Raw genomic sequence first — 17,122 nt, forward strand, 5'->3', positions numbered from 1 at the left:
TGCCGTGCATATCCAGTAAATAACGATAATTTAATATTCAGAGTTTTGATTCAGATACAATTTAAATAGAGCTTTGGCAGCTTAGGTTAAAATTGAGATCTTGGCGAAACGCCTGCACCACGTGTGGGTCACTGCTAAGGAGCGAGTTGTTGGAGTAGATGCCTCTGTTGACCACCACCAGTACGAAACAAAATTAATTTGTTTACAATTTTTGTCTTAAGTATAAGGATGTACAAGCAGTTAATGGTATCCTGCTGGCTTTTGTAATGTTGACTGAAATGAGAGAGAGCCTGAATTTACGAAAGCAACAACATTCTTAATCTGAGCGTCGAGGTGCTCAAGCGAGTCCAGAGAAGGGCAATGAAGCTGGTGAGGGGTCTGGAGAGCAAGTCTTAGGAGGAGCGGCTGAGGGAGCTGGGATTGTTCAGCCTGGAGAAAAGGAGGCTCAGGGGCGACCTTATCGCACTCTAAAGGTACCCTAAAGGAGGCTGTAGCGAGGTGGGGGTTGGTCTGTTCTCCCACGTGCCTGGTGACAGGACAAGGGGCAATGGGCTAAAGTTGCACCAGGGGAGGTTTAGGCTGGATATTAGGAAGAACTTCTTTACGGAAAGGGTTGTTAGGCATTGGTATGGGCTGCCCAGGAAAGTGGTTGAGTCACCATCCCTGGAGGTCTTTAAGAGACATTTAGATGTTGAGCTTAGTGATATGGTTTAGTGGAGGCCTTGAAAAGTGACCTGTTCTTTACTCTGTGTCCTTTACACTATCTTTATAAGGGGATTTTTGCTTTTGTTACTTGTGTTACAGGAGAACAGCAAGGTCTAGCGACCAGATGAATTGGGGTCCCTTTGTTTTAAGGTGATTTGTATATGAATAGAGCAGGAGACTCGCTGTTCCAAAGATGTTCTTGCTTTCAAATGGGGGGAAATGTCAGGTCCAAAAACATATCTAAATCAGTCGAATGGATGGAATCTACCAAACTTCTCGTCTTTCAGCATGCTGGGGATAATACCCACTTAGGCTGTTGTTCTTACAATTTTTAATGTTAGTGTTTCTATTTTCCTTTTGCAATAGAACTCCATTCTGTCATGAGATTTGGCTCTGACTCAAAACCAAGAGGATTCTCAATGAAAATATTTAACATAGTTAATTATAAAAATCCCAAAGCAAATTCATAGCTTGCTTGATTGTAAGCCTACTTAGAGTAAACTAACTAAAATGTTTGTGGCTTTAAATGTTTCTGACAATATGTTGATTTTTTCATAGATACTATTATCTTGACAATGAGAGAATGCATTTAGAGCTGTTTAGGTACCACAGAAAGATGACTTGTTAGATCTACGTATGGAGAATTGTTTTGGGTCAAGGTTTGAAGTAGCTTGGCAAATGTTTTTTGTCTAGGTTGGGTTCTGTACTACAGTAGGTAGTGAAGCATGTGTGCCTGTGGCACTGAGCCCACAGAGCATCACTGCTGCAGTGCAGTGCCATGGAAGTATTTAGCTGAGTAGCTGAGAGCTGTGCTTTGTCTTACTACCAGGTTATCGATGGGCACTTCCTTCCTTGCTCTTCCTATTGAAAATTGCTTGAAAAACATTTTTTAGGAGTAGTTATTAATGATGTGCTGTCAAAAAGGAAAGATATATCAAATAGGCTTCTCCAGGGATCTATCTTTGCCCTAGTATTATTATTCAAAAATTCTATTAACCACTTTGATGATAGAAATAAGGAATAAAACTATAAAAATAGCAGATTACACCAGTCTAGAATAAATTTAGACCAACCAGCTTTGAAAGAGTTGGCCTTAAGCATCATGCTATTTTTCCAATTCAGGAAAATCGTTCTTAATTAGTATGTAAAACAAATAAAAAACATAAAATGTAGCATTGATGAAGGATATCTAACGTGCTAATTCAGAATAAGGAATTGTTGCAGCCATTGTTACCTTTAACAGGTAAGCATACAAGCGTGGGGCTGTCTGCTGACCTGCAAGTTCATTATCTGTAACACTAGAGAACTCAGAAAGTCAAACACTGAACCGAAGTGCTGCATTTAGTGTAAGGCACAACCTTCTGAAAAGAGGTGTAGACAAAATTAAAAATTGCTGCAGAGAGCAAACAAGTGCTAAGGCTTGTTCTTTTAAAGGTCACTTATGGCAGAAAGATGAAGCAATGTCTGCTTAGACTAGAAGAAGGTAGACAAGCAGGGGGACATTACAATCTTCAAACATTTGGAAAGTTGCTTGAAAAACGTTGGTGACCATATCCATTGGGGATGACACAAGAGAGTAGAGGTGCATCTTAAGGAGGAAATATCCTGTCAATATAAATAGTGGCTACTCGTGGAGGTTTAAAAATTCTTACAGCCAAAATGTTTGAGAATACTTCAAAGAAACAGGGTGATGTCAAACAGTTAATCCTGATGCCTTATAAGAAATGGGAATAGAAGATTTTCTTCATAATCTGTTCAAATTAAACAAGTGTGTGCTTTGTATCATGATTTGTCCTTTAAATTACAAGCTGATGCAAGAAAGAGGAACAAATCCTGTGGTTTTCTTGTCTGATATGTGTGTGTTAGCAATTGTGTGTTTACATCACCTTTAGCCACATATGTAACTAAAAATATGTCCTTTTGTCCTTCCCCAACAGTCTCCAAACGTCCACAACTACCCAGATATGGAAGCTGTACCCTTGTTACTAAACAACATGAAGGCAGATCCCCCAGAGGATTCATTATCTACAGACCATTTCCAAACACAGACTGAACCAGTGGACTTATCAATAAACAAAGCCAGATCGTCCCCTACAGCAGCCTCGTCTTCACCAGTTTCCATGACAGCATCAGCCTCCTCCCCTTCTTCTACTTCTACTTCTTCTTCTTCTTCTAGTCGACCAGCTTCATCGCCCACGGTAATAACGTCGGTATCCTCAGCAGCATCTGTCCCATCAGTATTAACTCCAGGTCCTCTTGTGGCCTCTGCATCTGGTGTTGGAGGCCAGCAGTTTTTGCACATTATCCATCCAGTTCCACCTTCAAGCCCCATGAACTTGCAGTCCAACAAAATGAGTCATGTGCACCGTATACCCGTGGTGGTACAGTCAGTACCTGTTGTCTATACAGCTGTAAGATCACCTGGGAATATGAACAACACTATAGTAGTACCACTGTTGGAGGATGGGAGAAGCCATGTCAAAGGTAAGGTGGAACTGGTTCTGTGCATCTGTGGCATCTATAAAACACTTCTTGTAGGAGGAAAACCTAACAACCTTATAAAGCTGTTAGTTTGCAAAGTTGCTATGTCATTTGCTGGAGGGACATGAAACTTTCATTAGTGATGGGGAACCTCTAAAAGTCTTATCATAGGTGCTCTTTAAAATAAATACAAAAAACGGTTGAAGTCAGCAGTGGTGATAAGTGTTCAGACAACTCATGTCAAGTATTGTCCTGAGAGAAATCGATCCTCCCTACAAACTGAAGAAATAGGACAACGGAATAATGACAATATACAAAACATCATAGACAGACATGGAAAACTCACCAGGTGATACAGATCTCAAAAAAAAAAAAAAAAAAAAAAAAGATTTGGCAGGGAAAGGAGAGTCAGAGAAGTTGTTTCCATGCAAAGAGAAAACACTTGTTGTGCTCTAGGAACACAAGAAGGAAAGGCTTTTGGAACAAAGAGTGGTACCAGCTGCAGAGAAGTAGGTTTTATTAGGCTTAAGGAGTGGCAGTGCAATATTTTGAATTAGGTTGCCTCTTCCAGATTAAACAGCAAAAGGGAAGGAAACCACACAGAGTGTATATGTTGGGAATGATTTTTGCAGACCCAGGACATAAGAGGCTTGTGGAGGTGTGAAGGGAGGAGGAAAGCACATGCCAGGACAGATACACTCTTGGAGAGGAGTCCAAAGAACACAAAAAGGGGAGCTGGAGAGCAAGAAAAAATGAGAAAGTAGCAGTTACCAAGGCAGCAAAAAATTGTTAGAGATGGTGACATGATGGGTGGGGGAAGAAAAGGGAAAACAGATGTGCTCAGATGCTTTCTAAAGCATAACTCTGTAAAGAAGACATTAGTGTTAGGGATGGGAACATGATGTAGGGAATGAGGGAGACTCATTTCAAGGTTCATTGTGTATGGGTGAATAAAATATGGCCAATTCTCCTCTGAAATGAGGTAGAATGGGAGGGTACTGACAGATAACCTTACTTTAGGGCTTATGAGGCTATGGGGCATTTAGTAATACATCTCATAACATCTCTTGGGTACCTAATTGCATAATGAACAAATCTCTACAACTGAAAGACCTTTCTTCTTCAATGCTCCTGTCTATTTTTGGTATACTGATGACTGCGTATTACTGTATATACAACAGTGATGGATCATTCTGTTGTTTAGTAATGTCTTGTTGTCCATCAGTCTTTGGTTCTCCTCCTATTCCCTCAGTTCTCAAGTATGGGATGTGTCCTCTTGACACACACAGACCATAGGAAACAAGCACACAGCAGATCTGTATTTTGTTTTAAGTCTCAAAATCGCAGCTTAAGAAATTTTAGTACACTTCATACAATGATGTAGTTTTAGGACCTTGTGGCATTTTGTCAAGAAGTGATAAATGAAAGCAGAACGTTTCACTGTATTATCTGAAAAAAAAAAAGTTAAATTTTAGTCTGTATTTTGGTTTTGGAGCTTTGAGCAGCACCTGACCTTGAGCTCATCCGGAATTTCTCCCATTTGTTTTCTTTCCAAAGGTGCTAGTTGGCTCTGGTAATAGTCTCCTCCATGTGAAGGACCTCCTGATCTTGTAAAACTGGAAATTCACTACCCTGGCTTCGTCAACCAAATTCCAGAATTTAATGTGCTATAGGGATTTCAGCCCACAAGCTCTAGGCCTCCTGAGCTGCCCTGACAATCTCTCCTTTGTATGATTATTGGCAGAGATCATTAACTGGCCCTGCAGCACCTATTAATGTATAGCTAAAGAAAAAGAAGGGATTAAGCTTTCTTTTATTTTTATTTTTTTCTCATCAGTTTTACTCATTTTGCTATCACTAATTCTTTTTATATAAATGTTCAGGTTAATTTGAAAAAATACAGTAGAAGAATAATGGGCAGCAATCTACTCTAGGTAGTCATCTTTTGTCATCTTTTGTTGGAGTGTGCTTTTCTTTCTTTCTTTTTAATGTAAAACAGTATAAATATAACAGTGATGTTGCATAGATTAACTGAGTAAACAAATTTCATGTATGCACAGACTAACTTCCATTCAGTAGTCAGCTTTTGTGCTGGAAACAAGAAATAAATATGCTCAGATGCTAACAGATCATCTTGGATGAATTGAATTGGTAGCTAATCCTCTACCATCCGATGGGGAAATGCGGATTTAGAAACATGTGAAGTCACTACTTTCAATTTTCACATGAACTTTGATCATTTTCAGAACCAAAAAAATGCACACACTGAAACAAAGTTGATCCACAGATAGAGAACATTTGTCCCGTAATCCCTGTATTGTTGCTGCTTTGGGTCTAAATCAGAGATTGTTGATGATACAGAGTTGTGATTGGGAAGCACCTGAAGTTGTATTTTACATTAGCCTATATCTAAGCTGTTTTCACCTGAATGAGACTTCCCTGAGCAGATAGCATTTTTCAATGCTAAAATTAGCCACAGTTAGACCAGACCAAAGTTCAGATTTCTCCTATTTTTTCTAGTCGCAGGTATTTAGGGAAAAATTGCAAGAAATGGCATATATAGATAAATATTTTTCATTGTTATTCCCTCCCAGCTCCCAGTTTTACTTTTCTTGTGCTGAATTTTGCTTTTCCTCACAGGTTTGACTAGGACCTTTTCATTTTTAGTTTTATTGCATAAACTTCCCAAGCTACCACCTTCCTTTTAATCCAGCCTCCAGATGTTTTGCTTGGATGTCTTTCTGCTTCCCCTAATCCTTCATAGGAACCATAAAGTCCATCTTCCTCCCCAACAAAACTGTCCTTCCAACAGCTGCTTTCTAGAGAGTTGAAGCAAAAACATCTTTCTTCATGTTCTGTTTGAATTCTCTCTTCCGTTCAGCACAAGAAATCTGTCTCCTCCTCTATCTTCCTCTCTTTTTACCTCCTCATTTTTTTCTACTTTACTGGCCCTTCCTGACTATTCTTTAAGCATTAGTTTCAGCAGCTCTGCTTCATCTCTCCCTCCTTATCTGTTAATATTTCTATCCCATACTGTCATCTTTTCTATTGCTGTGCTTCCTTTTCCATGGAATCATTCATCATGGTGCTCTCAGTCACAGTCCAGTCCTTCAGGAGAGTCTCAGATCTACTTTTCTCCCTCCAAATGTGCTTATCATTTCTGCTCTCTGTCCTGCCTCCTCTCTCATGTTTTTCACGCACAAGGTTTCCTGTTAAATCAAACCTTTTCTGCAGCATTGAAAACCAGATGGGTTTGCAGAGTTTTCTCCTGTATACATGAGCTGCTAGTAGCATACAATCACAGAAAGCTCATCTAGTTCCAACCCCCTGCCATGGGAAGGGACACCACCCACCAGACCAAGTTGCTCAAAGCCCCATCCAGCCTGGCCTTGAACACCTCCAGGGATGGGGCATTCACAGCGTCTTTGAGAAACCTGTTCCAGTGTCTCACCACTCTTAGAGTGAGGGATTTCTTCCTTATATTTCTTGTATGTCTGCTTTCTTTTAGTTTAAAACCATTATCCCTTATCCCCTATCTTTCCTTTAGGCTCCCTTTAAATAAGACTTCACTGAGGTCTCCCCAGAGCCTTCTCTTCTCCTGGCTGAACAACCCCGGCTTTCTCAGCCTCTCTTCACAGGAGAGATTCTCCAGCCCTCTGAGCATCCTCTGGACCTGCTCTAATAGGTCCATGTCTTTCTTGTGCTGGGGACCCTAGAGCTGAAAACAGTGCTCCATCTGGGATCTCACGAGAGCAGAGCAGAGGGGGAAGATCACCTCCCTTGTCCTGGGGGCCACGCTGCTTTTGATGCAGCTCAGGATAGGGTTGGCTTTCTGGGCTGCAAGTACACATTGACAGCTCATGTTGAATTTTTCATCCACCAACACCCCCAAGTTCTGCGCAGGGCTGCTCTCAATCCATTCGTCACCCAGCCTGTACATTTGGGATTGCCCCTGCACATGGGTTGGACCTTGTATTTGTCCTTGTTGAACTTCATGGGTTCCATTTGGGCCCACTTTTGAAGCCTGTCGAGGTCCATGTATGGCGTCCCCTCCCTATAAAGTGTCAACTGCACAACTCAGCTTGATGTCATCTGAAAACTTGTTGAGGAGCACTCAGTCCCATTGTCAGAGAATCACAGAATCATTAAGGTTGGAAAAGACCTCTAAGATCATCTGGTCCAACCATCCCCCTACCACCAATGTCAACCACTAAACCATGTCCCTAAGCACCACGTCCAACCTTTCCTTGAACACCTCCATGGACGGTGACATGTCTATGTCACCAATGAAGATATTAAACAGTAAGGGTCCCCTGAGGGACACCCCTCTTCTCTGGTCTCCACCTGGACATTGAGGCTTTGAGTGCTACCCTTTGGATATGGACATCTAGCCAATTGCTTATCCACCAAACAGTCCATCCCTCAAATCCATTTTCTCTCCAACTTACAGAAAAGAATGCTGTGTGGGAACATATAAAGGGTTTTTCACAAGTCCAGGTAGATGATGGCAGTTGCTCTTCCCATGTCCCTGGTCACTTCCCTGTCTTCCATACGCCTTAATACGGTTTCTAAGAGCATCTGCTCCATAACTTGACCAGGCACAGAGGTGAGCATCCCATCAGGTCCTGCGTCACACACTGCATTCCCTAGGTATCATGGTACAAAAACACCCTTCAGTCAGACTGGGTCTTGTTGCAGGATAAGAACCTCTCAGTTCACCTAGTTTAAACCAAAATCAAGATTGGTGCATTTTAGGAACTTATTAAAAACACATAATTAGAAGGTAATCAGAAGACTATACATTCGGGATCAGTGTTGGTAATACAACACTGGGCATTTGCAAAGTCTTACTAAATACCTACACATTTTTGACAGCTTTCTGTAATCCCAAAACACTCTAATCTCAGATGTGCAGACACACATGCAGTTACATGCACACTTCCCTACCATCTGTGGTGCAAAGATCACTTTCTTCAGTGGTCACCATTGTTCTCTGGTCATCCAAAACCTTGAAGAGTGTTTGAAGATTTTTTGTGCATGATGATCACCAGGCATTATTATATATTTAAGTATTCCAGCACATTAAAATACCATGAAAAACTCTTTCCTCGCCTTTTTCCCCCTGTTCAGCAATAGTGTGTGTTGCTCAAAGGTGCAATTAGAGGCACAGCAGGTAGCAACAACTATGGATAAGGTTGCCAGAGAGTTCCCATTAAAACCCTGTCTTCGGTTGCTCGAAGTTTGTCTATATGTTAACCATTTAGGCTAACATTTTACATGCTGAATTTCTGCCTCAGGCTGTTTCTTTTTTCTTTTTTTTTCTTTTATTACTTTGAGAAAAGTTTCAAGAAAAACTATTCCGCTCTTCCTGAAATCGAGAGTAGAGAAAAAATGTAGCATTTTCCATGCTGAAAAATTTATTCCAGCTTTTTTGGTGCAAAACTCTAGAACCTCTGTGGCATTGTGCCATGAGCCTTGGGTTTAGTTTGGACAGTTGTCCATTTTTTGGTATTCATAAGCACTTGCAGAAAACCAGCCAAGTTTGGAGGTCTGAAAAAAAATAAAAATCCCCTTAAGGGGTAAAAAACACAAGAAAGAGTGGCTGGGGAAAGGCAAGGAGAAGCTTTGCTGGGATTTTGAAATAAAAGAGATCCAGGCAGAATTTGTACTGTGGAAGGGAACAAGGAGAGGCTCTGATAGAGAGGAGCAAAACGGCCCGGCATGGTAGCAACACATTCCCCTACAGACTCTGGTCCAATTAGCCTGAGTCTTTCCACTGCTTTTCTCTCAGATGATATCCACAAATACTACTGGCAAATCATGTCCCTCTAGCGGCAGATTTTGTCAAAGATAATATCCCTAAAAATTGTTCTCCATACTTCATAGAGTTGCTCCATTCGCCGAAGGGCGTTCCAGAAGCTCCCCCTGGTGATGGTGCACCAAAGACCTGCACAACTTTGGTATTTCTGTTTTTTAAGGTTCAGGTGTTTTTTCACTCTTACAGGTTTTAAAGTTTTCAGAAGATGCAGCAAGTTGCAAAATCCAGCATTCAAAACATTACAAACTTAAATTTGCCACCTGAACTTCAGCTTCTCATGTATGTAAGCCCCCATAAAGACACCGGCACAGACTGTTTGTATGTTACTACATCTGTGTATAGACCTAGGAGAAATAACAGGATTTCATCTTTTCACAGCTTACACATGCCATATTCCTAAATGTTGATAGACTCATAAGTAGTAAACGCAGTACCTGTTGCTACAGATTTTGCTGTGACTTAAAACAGGTGATAGTACTAGATTATGTTATCCACCACCCATTTTTTTAAAGTACACTGTACTATATCTATATACACATACACGCTATATTTCCACCAACTATAAAGTTTATCCCACAAATGTTAATGCAATTTGTAATACAAAGTTACAAATCTAAGAACCATTCCGTATGTTTAAAGGTCAGATTGTATGGTCTGCTTGTATAATTTATGCTATGGAAGAGACTCTTAATTAAAACCAGTAATGTTGCCTTTTTCATTTCATGGGAAGCGATTATCCTTTCTGTATTTCAGTAGATTTTGGATCTGAGTTGCACCAGGGTGGAGAGTTTCTAGATTAGCTGTAATTTTTTGTTGTTGGACACACATCTTCCTAGGCGGTACATACTCCAACCTGTCTGCCTCCACCTTCCTACCCCTCAAAATGTTTGCTATGTGAATCTCAATCCCTCTGTTACCGCAGTGTCTGGAAGAAATATTAGTGGTTCTTGGAAAGGAGAAGCAGGTTGGCAATGGCTAGCCAGGGAGAGAAGCAGGCTTGTGTTCGGGGAGGAACCCCTGTCACTGGAGATAGCGCATATATTTAAGAACTGGAGTAAACAGTAATTCTTACCAGAATGGAGAGCTAAAATACAGGTTGCAAGATTTACTTTGCTGCTTAGAATTGAGAAGGAGGTTGTTTCAGACAAAGTAGCTTGTGTTGGCAGTCTTCTACTTAAATCTCCAGAAAAGTCAGATCTCGTGACTCACTAGTGACACGTGTAGATTTTTTCGCCACAGAAGCACGCACGCTTCAAATATTTATCAGCAATGGATTTAGCATCATATATATTTCTTGTTAGCAGCCGGTTTGGAAGGGAAACGAGGTAGATATGCATTCCAGCTTTGTTTGTGAAGCCAAGCATAAGGAGGATTAAGAAGGCCATTTCGACATGTCCTGAGTCCCTACACCTATTGGAAGCTCTTAATTCCTTGTCTTCAGCGCCAAGAATGCCTCTGGTCCTTCAGTTCTGTACTCTCGTCAGCCTTGAGCTTTGATCTAGTTCCTTTTAACCCACAAATTTGGATGCAGCTGAAACACATGCATAAAACTTCTTGTTTACTTTATCCCTGCCTTGGGTTTTATTGTGAGTTGGACCAACCTACTGGAAACTTTCTGGTGTCTTATATATCTCTGGACTGTTGAAATGTGTTAGTTGCAATCTGCTACTATTTTTGTAGTGGCTTTGCAGTATTTTATTTAATATTAAATATAATCTGTCATTGTTTTCCCTGTTTACTTTTGGTGATACAGTATTTCTGTATTTTATGCTGAGCGTGGTTTAAATCTCAGTAGTCTCAGTAGTTCGGTTTTTGCACAGATGAGATCCCACAACATTCCAGTAGCTGGGAAGGAACAAAATCCTTTGTCTAAAAAAGAAATGGTGTTGTATGTTTCTGTATACAAACCAGCGACAGAGATGCTTACATATGTGCACGTATTCCATCCATGCAATTGCTCTCACCTTTACATTTCTACACATAGCTACTCTTCTACAGGTTTCGTGCGAATTAATGTGATTGGTGAAATGATTTTAAATATTGCCTTTGATGGGATCCTAGCAATTAATATTCTCTGGTAGATTAGTTACACTGTGTTTGGTGCCAATTCCCATTCTTTGTGAACCATAGCTATGCTGGGTGCAGTTAACTGCTGTAGCCATATAGTCCCATAAAATCTCAATAAAATCTGAAAACTGTGGCGTATGGGTAATCTTGCCATAAATTGTAATAAAAATTACCCCTGTAGACTCGATATTCTGACCATTAAGTTCATGGATACTGCTGCTTTGTACATAAAGTTTTATGAAATAAATCGACCAATTCTGCTGCCCCTACCAGACACCGAGCTGTTTTGATTGAAAATCTGATAGGTGCGCCCAGAGCATTTTTCAGCGCACAAAGTGCTTATAATGAACTTTAAATAGGAAGAAAAATACCCTACGTGTGCTTTGTATAGTACGTACCAGGTTATGAGGAGAAAATCGTGGATGCCGTCATTCCCACAATGAGTGCATTTGCTAGGTCTCTAGAGCCAGGATTTGGTTTCCTGAGACACCTGTCTGAAACATGCTAGGTAAACCTGAGCATACCACTTAATCTCCGAGGACTTTGTTTCAAACATCTCGTGTACATCTATGTCTGAAAGTGTTGTTTCCATCATTCAAAACACATTGCAGCCTCTGTGATGTTCTCCTTCAGTTTTTTCCTGCTGGAGGACTTGGCGTGGGGCTCCTGTTCTCTGGAAACCTGCCAAGAAGGAGGATCTTCAGAAAAGGTTGGGGCTTGCTGGCTGCAGAGTTACACAGGCAGTTATTTCAGGTACTGAACTGTGCCACACACCAAACACAGAGAGCAAAGTTATGTTTGAGAGACTGTGGTATTCATAACTGTTGGCAGATCGCTGATTTTAATGATGATTACTGTGTCCCTCTGTGAATTCCTCCTCTTCCAATCGAGCCAGTTTGGCCAGGGATCATTTTGTTCAGCATTGCTGCTGGGGACTGAGATGTCACCTTGGCATTAGTGGTGGAAGGGGACAGAGAGTGGGAGTGAGTTAGTGGGAGCAGGGCTGCTGCCGTTGTCCCATCTTCAGGCACTTCTGAGATGCCCCAGAAACTTTTCCTCCTTTCTGAGGAAACTAAGGCATGACCGAGTCACCTGCCGAAGGCTCCTCTCCTCCTCTCCCCAGCAAAGAGTGGAGGTGTAATTTTCTCAACTGTATTTTCCAGTGCCATCCTTCTGGGAGTTTGGCAGCAAATGGCACCTTGCTGCCTCCCTCTGCACACACACACGTAGTAATTAGGTTCTTGAAAATGTAAATTTGGGGGCATGGGGTAATATTTGGTTTTTCATTCTTAATGGAGGTTAGTGCAGAGTGACTGCCACTTAAAACTAGATAGGATCTTCTTTTAGCTGCCGTATGCCATCTTGCACTGGAAGCAATGGGAGAGGAAAAGTTTTGAAGTTTCAAAGAAAATAGCAAGCGTGGCTCTTTCAGGCTTATTTGAGGTACCTCAGAAGTACTAATTTCTGCAGAATTTAATTTCTGCAGACCTAGTGGTGGGATGTCAGGGCCACTGGGAAACCCCATCATGAGCAATCACTTCGGCCAGCATGTTGAATACTAGGTGTTTTTCAGAGAAAGCACAGTGGGGAGTTTAATGTGTGAAACAAGAGCAAACCAGCTCTGAATTTGGAAATCATTCACAAAGCAGAAATAGATTTTTAATTATTTTAAGAGTGCAACTAAGTGCGATTCAGTTTTTATTATGCTGTGGTGTATCAGCAGGCCTACACGTATATATGTTCGCAAAGCTATTAGCGGAGAAGTTAACTTAAATCAGAAAACTGAGGTATTAAAATAAAATGAGCCAAAGGCTTCAATATTTCAGGATGCTGAAATTTTCTCTATTTTCACACCAGCAAGCATCATCTTGTAATGAGTCATTTCAGCATTAGCTCATACTACGTGGCTTAGCTATAAAGAGAGGTAAAACTCCTGATGGTTACTTAGTTTTCTCCTGCTCTTAAATATTTCATTCATTTTTAACCCAAGGGGCTCAGATTTGCTTTTAAATCAAAAGCAGTGTGTAGATGTGAAATTGCTTCTAGTGGATCTCAGCGAGCCTACCGATGGGATGAATTTTCATCCCTATCACTCGCAGGAAATTTGATTTGAGGAAATCAGATCAGGTTGTGGTAACTGAAAACCGCCTGCAGTTGCAGAGGTATGTCAGTGCACAGCCTGTTTCACCCCCAAGAGGGGACAGATTCAGACCACCTACTACAGGCTTCCAGCCCCAGGTTTTTTGATAGTGCATGGCCTAAGCAACCAGGCCACAGCACTTGAGCTGCGTATCTCTAAATTGCTGGGAAGAAGTCGAGTGATAGGACATGTAAGGGTGGAACAAACCTCTTTTTGCCATCTCTCGAGGGAGCTCAGGTCTGTTCATTGTCCCAAAATGCTGAGGTTGCTGCTGGGAAACAAAAAACACCCAAGCATGCCTGGAGTGATTCCCAAATCAAAGTTTCACGTGAAGCATGCCTGCCCCAGTGCAAACAGAAACACACGTTTAGAGAGTGGAGGAGGAGAAAAATACTCCAGTTGTGTGGCCCTGTGGCTACATTATTGCCCTGGGAAGGTGAAGGCTGCATCCTGGCCCCTGGATCCAAGGGGTTTGTCCATCCTCGAGCTGGCAGACTGGGTCATTCCTGGAGATTTTGTGCCAGAAAGCACAAAATAAGTCAGCGCTCCTTAAAAACTCGTTGTGCAAGTTTAAATCCGTTCCAGCTTTTTAGAAGGGGTAATTTTGTCCCAAAAAACACAGGATCAGGTATTGTCTGGCCCCCACAGCCAACATAAACTATATCCGAAAAACTATGTTTAATTCAACAGAAATAGAAGCAAACTTATATCTTATCCAGATCAGACTTTCCTGTTGGCAACTGGCTGTTCAGATACAGTATTGATGGTAGACCAAGTTCTGGAGTATTTACAGGCTGGTTGCATCTTTATTCAGAGCCATTTGCACATTGTACCTTAAAACAAATTCAGGATGAGTTCACTTGTACCACCAAAAAGGAAACTCCTTTTTGGCACAAGTGGTCATTGAGAAGTGATTGCATATATGTACATGTGTCAAGAGCAATTCTCTGCACTTTCTTTGGCAGAAAGGATCAGAAAGTGATGTGGCCACTTGCAGCCTTCTGTACTTGCAGACAGCCTTAAATAACTCTCCTGGCTCTCGCTGGTCTTTCCGGCGTGTAGTGCTAACAGCTTGCTTCTGTAACTCCTGTGCTCTTTCAATGACACCTTTGTCTCATGAAGGCTGTCTCTACCTTGATTCTTTTCTCTGCCTCACCTTAGCCTCATTCACACGTCACAAAACCACTGGATAGCTCTGTTGGACAAATGTTGCGTTTCAAGAGGAGTAGCAAAGGCAAGAAAACCTGTTCATTTCCAGAGCCTGAGCTTTATTAATTAAATGTGTCTGCCTGTGATAGGGAAGACTTGGTTCAGTGGTACAGTGAGGTTTCTTCTGGACCTGTGGTCTTAAATTCAAGGAAAAGCTTGGTCCTCAGAGCAAAGTAGGGCACAAAGCAAGGTTAAAATGCACTGGCATGTTTTGTGGGCTCTCCTCCACCTTGCTTGCCAATTGTATTCCATTACTCACTTGTCCTCCATGTTTTTCATCTCATTTGCTAAATTATCTCTTGCCTACATCTCTTCCTTATTCCCAGTCTGATGCTCATTAGGCCAGCAATTACTCTTAATTCAGCATTTATGAACTGCTGCTGGTATTTATAGACCTTGGTGCCAGCAGTCCGACGGTTGTTCTTAGATGTCCAAGAGAAAGGCAAAGCTGTTGACATTAGTAGGAGTTATGAACTCTGAATGTATAAAAATCCTGTACTGCAGTTAGCACGCTGTAGTGAGTGGTGAGGAGGAGATATCTGTTAGGCTTTCGGCCAGTTGGTTATTCACATGGCTCATCTGAGGAAGGAGAATAGTTTTAAAGGCTGCCTTTCCCTGCAGCAGCTGCAACCATGCTGGGGAAAGACAGGGCAGCTTATGCCAGGTGTCAGAGGCAAAGCTCAGCCTCCTGGTTACTCACCTCTGCTCACCAGCATCTTGGCCATCCCAGTCTGCAAGCTGGAGAAGGAGCAAGATCCAGCCCATTTTGCTTTTTGATCCACTGGTCTGGTATGGGAGAGTCCTTGGGGCGAGGAGCACCCGTAGGGCCAGCCTGCTCTTCATCACTTGCTCTCCTCCAGTGCTTGTAAAGCACTGACATAAAGGGAGAGCGAAAAATGAGAGGGTTGTAGGAAGACCAAGACTGAGCAGAAGAGGTCGTGAATGGAGAGTGGGACAAAAAAAGGGCTTCTATCTATATGGCTGACATTTAAAAATAAGGGAGTAATCCCTGCATCATTCTCTAATTTAATTATCATCTTTAAATAGGTTTGCTGTGAAAATATAACCCAAAATGGCCTTGAATTCCCCGCCTTTGAATTTGCCCAAAGATCCATTTCCGTTCCTAGCATTTCACTCTCACCATGCCCATGTGTCACAACACCTCGTGATGTACTCAGACGTTGGCTTCTGGTGAAGCAAGTAGCATCCATGGGGCAGAATTATCCAGTTTTCCTTAGCTGCAAATGCACAACCCCACTGCCAACTTCATGGCTGTATTAGGAGTATACAGAGTGGATGTACCTCACTGGGCACAAACAAAAAGGTGCTATTTTAGTATAATTGAGTTTTCATCTTAACACATTCGTCAGGTTATCTAGAAACAACACCAAATAGGATAGGAGTCTCAATAATCTCTTAAGAGTCTTCTAGCAATCTGTAATAATAATAAAACAGCGTGTCTAATAAGGAACAAAAGTACATAAGATACTCTTCATATACATTTGAACAAGCTTTCTGGGTAGGTGTATTCACAGTTAAGTGGTCAAAATTGGTGTATAAGAACTATATTATGGACTAAATTACTCGACTTTTGTGATTTTAAGTTAAGCCTAGGTTTAAACATAGGAAAGTTTCTGAGCTAGCTACTTAAGACTTTTGCCATAATACAAGTTGGGTTGAGCCACAGTAAATTCAAAGTATTATATACATATTTTCATTACAATTTTAAATTTATTAACAAATATCAGCTTTCAAAAATACGTCACTTACGTAACTTACGTAACTTACGTAAAAATACTTGTTGTATAGATATAAACGCATAACTTCTTGCAATGAGATGCACTTAAAGAAAGACTGAAAAAGTAACAAAATAAGTAATAATCATCTTAAATTGCATTTAACAAGGTAGCCTTATTAGGGTATAAGTATCCTCAGAAGTAGCACCTTCTTTAGGAGTAGCTTTCTGAGGCTAAATCAGCTGACTAGAGGGCTTAGTTGCTCTTAAAACAAGTACTAGGGTATCACTGATGCGCAGAAACACGTTGAATACCATCATGACTAAGTTGTGATTTTAAGAAACATAGAATGGTGTTTATTCCACCTAAAATAATTAAATGTTTTGAACAATTTCTAATGTCTGTCTCAGTGCAGCTCATCTTTTATTGTTAAGTCTTTGCTTTGATAAGGAAAAGGTGTTTGCTTTAGTGTATGTCAAGAAATAACAAGCAATCAGAATGCAGCCAGTATTACTGAAGCACCTAAACTCTGTTAATAGAAAGCTAATAGAAGTACTACTGTGCATCTGTAAATACACTGTGCTTCAGGAAGGGGTTGTTGCATTAGCTTACTGAACATATTTTAATAGTAATTTCTTTGTGAAGTTCTTTAACATAAATAAAAATGCGGCTGAAGGGTAGTTATAATCACTCACTGTTCTTTCACTCAGAAGTGGTTCATAGCCAAGATATAAATTAAAATTTAAGACCAACTTTCCCTAGAGCCATCACTCATTTAGGGAGTGCTTTCTTTTCAAGAGCCCAGCTATCCATCAGTGCTACTTTTATGGCTGCATAGCTCTTGGAGTGTCCATTTCCCTCCCATTCTTCAGCGTAGCTCAGTACCTGTTCTAGAGTCAGCAAACATAGCAACTTGAGAAATACTGCAAAATGGAAATTTTAACTGTGGCTTTCAGAGTTCCTTTC

General features: G+C 41.1%; 1 protein-coding gene across 13 annotated transcripts in view; it reads left to right on the forward strand.

The window, feature by feature from the left end:
- KLF12 (KLF transcription factor 12) overlaps positions 1 to 17,122 on the forward strand; it is a 249,681-nt gene that overhangs the window by 150,485 nt on the left and 82,074 nt on the right. For all 13 annotated transcript variants that reach the window (XM_050712193.1, XM_035561281.2, XM_035561280.2 and 10 more), the window contains one exon: positions 2,643 to 3,189. In XM_050712193.1, the coding sequence (XP_050568150.1) occupies positions 2,643 to 3,189 (547 nt within the window). The remainder of the gene's footprint in view (positions 1 to 2,642; positions 3,190 to 17,122) is intronic.

Source organism: Cygnus atratus, chromosome 1 (assembly GCF_013377495.2).
Source record: "Cygnus atratus isolate AKBS03 ecotype Queensland, Australia chromosome 1, CAtr_DNAZoo_HiC_assembly, whole genome shotgun sequence".
NCBI classification, from domain to species: domain Eukaryota; kingdom Metazoa; phylum Chordata; class Aves; order Anseriformes; family Anatidae; genus Cygnus; species Cygnus atratus.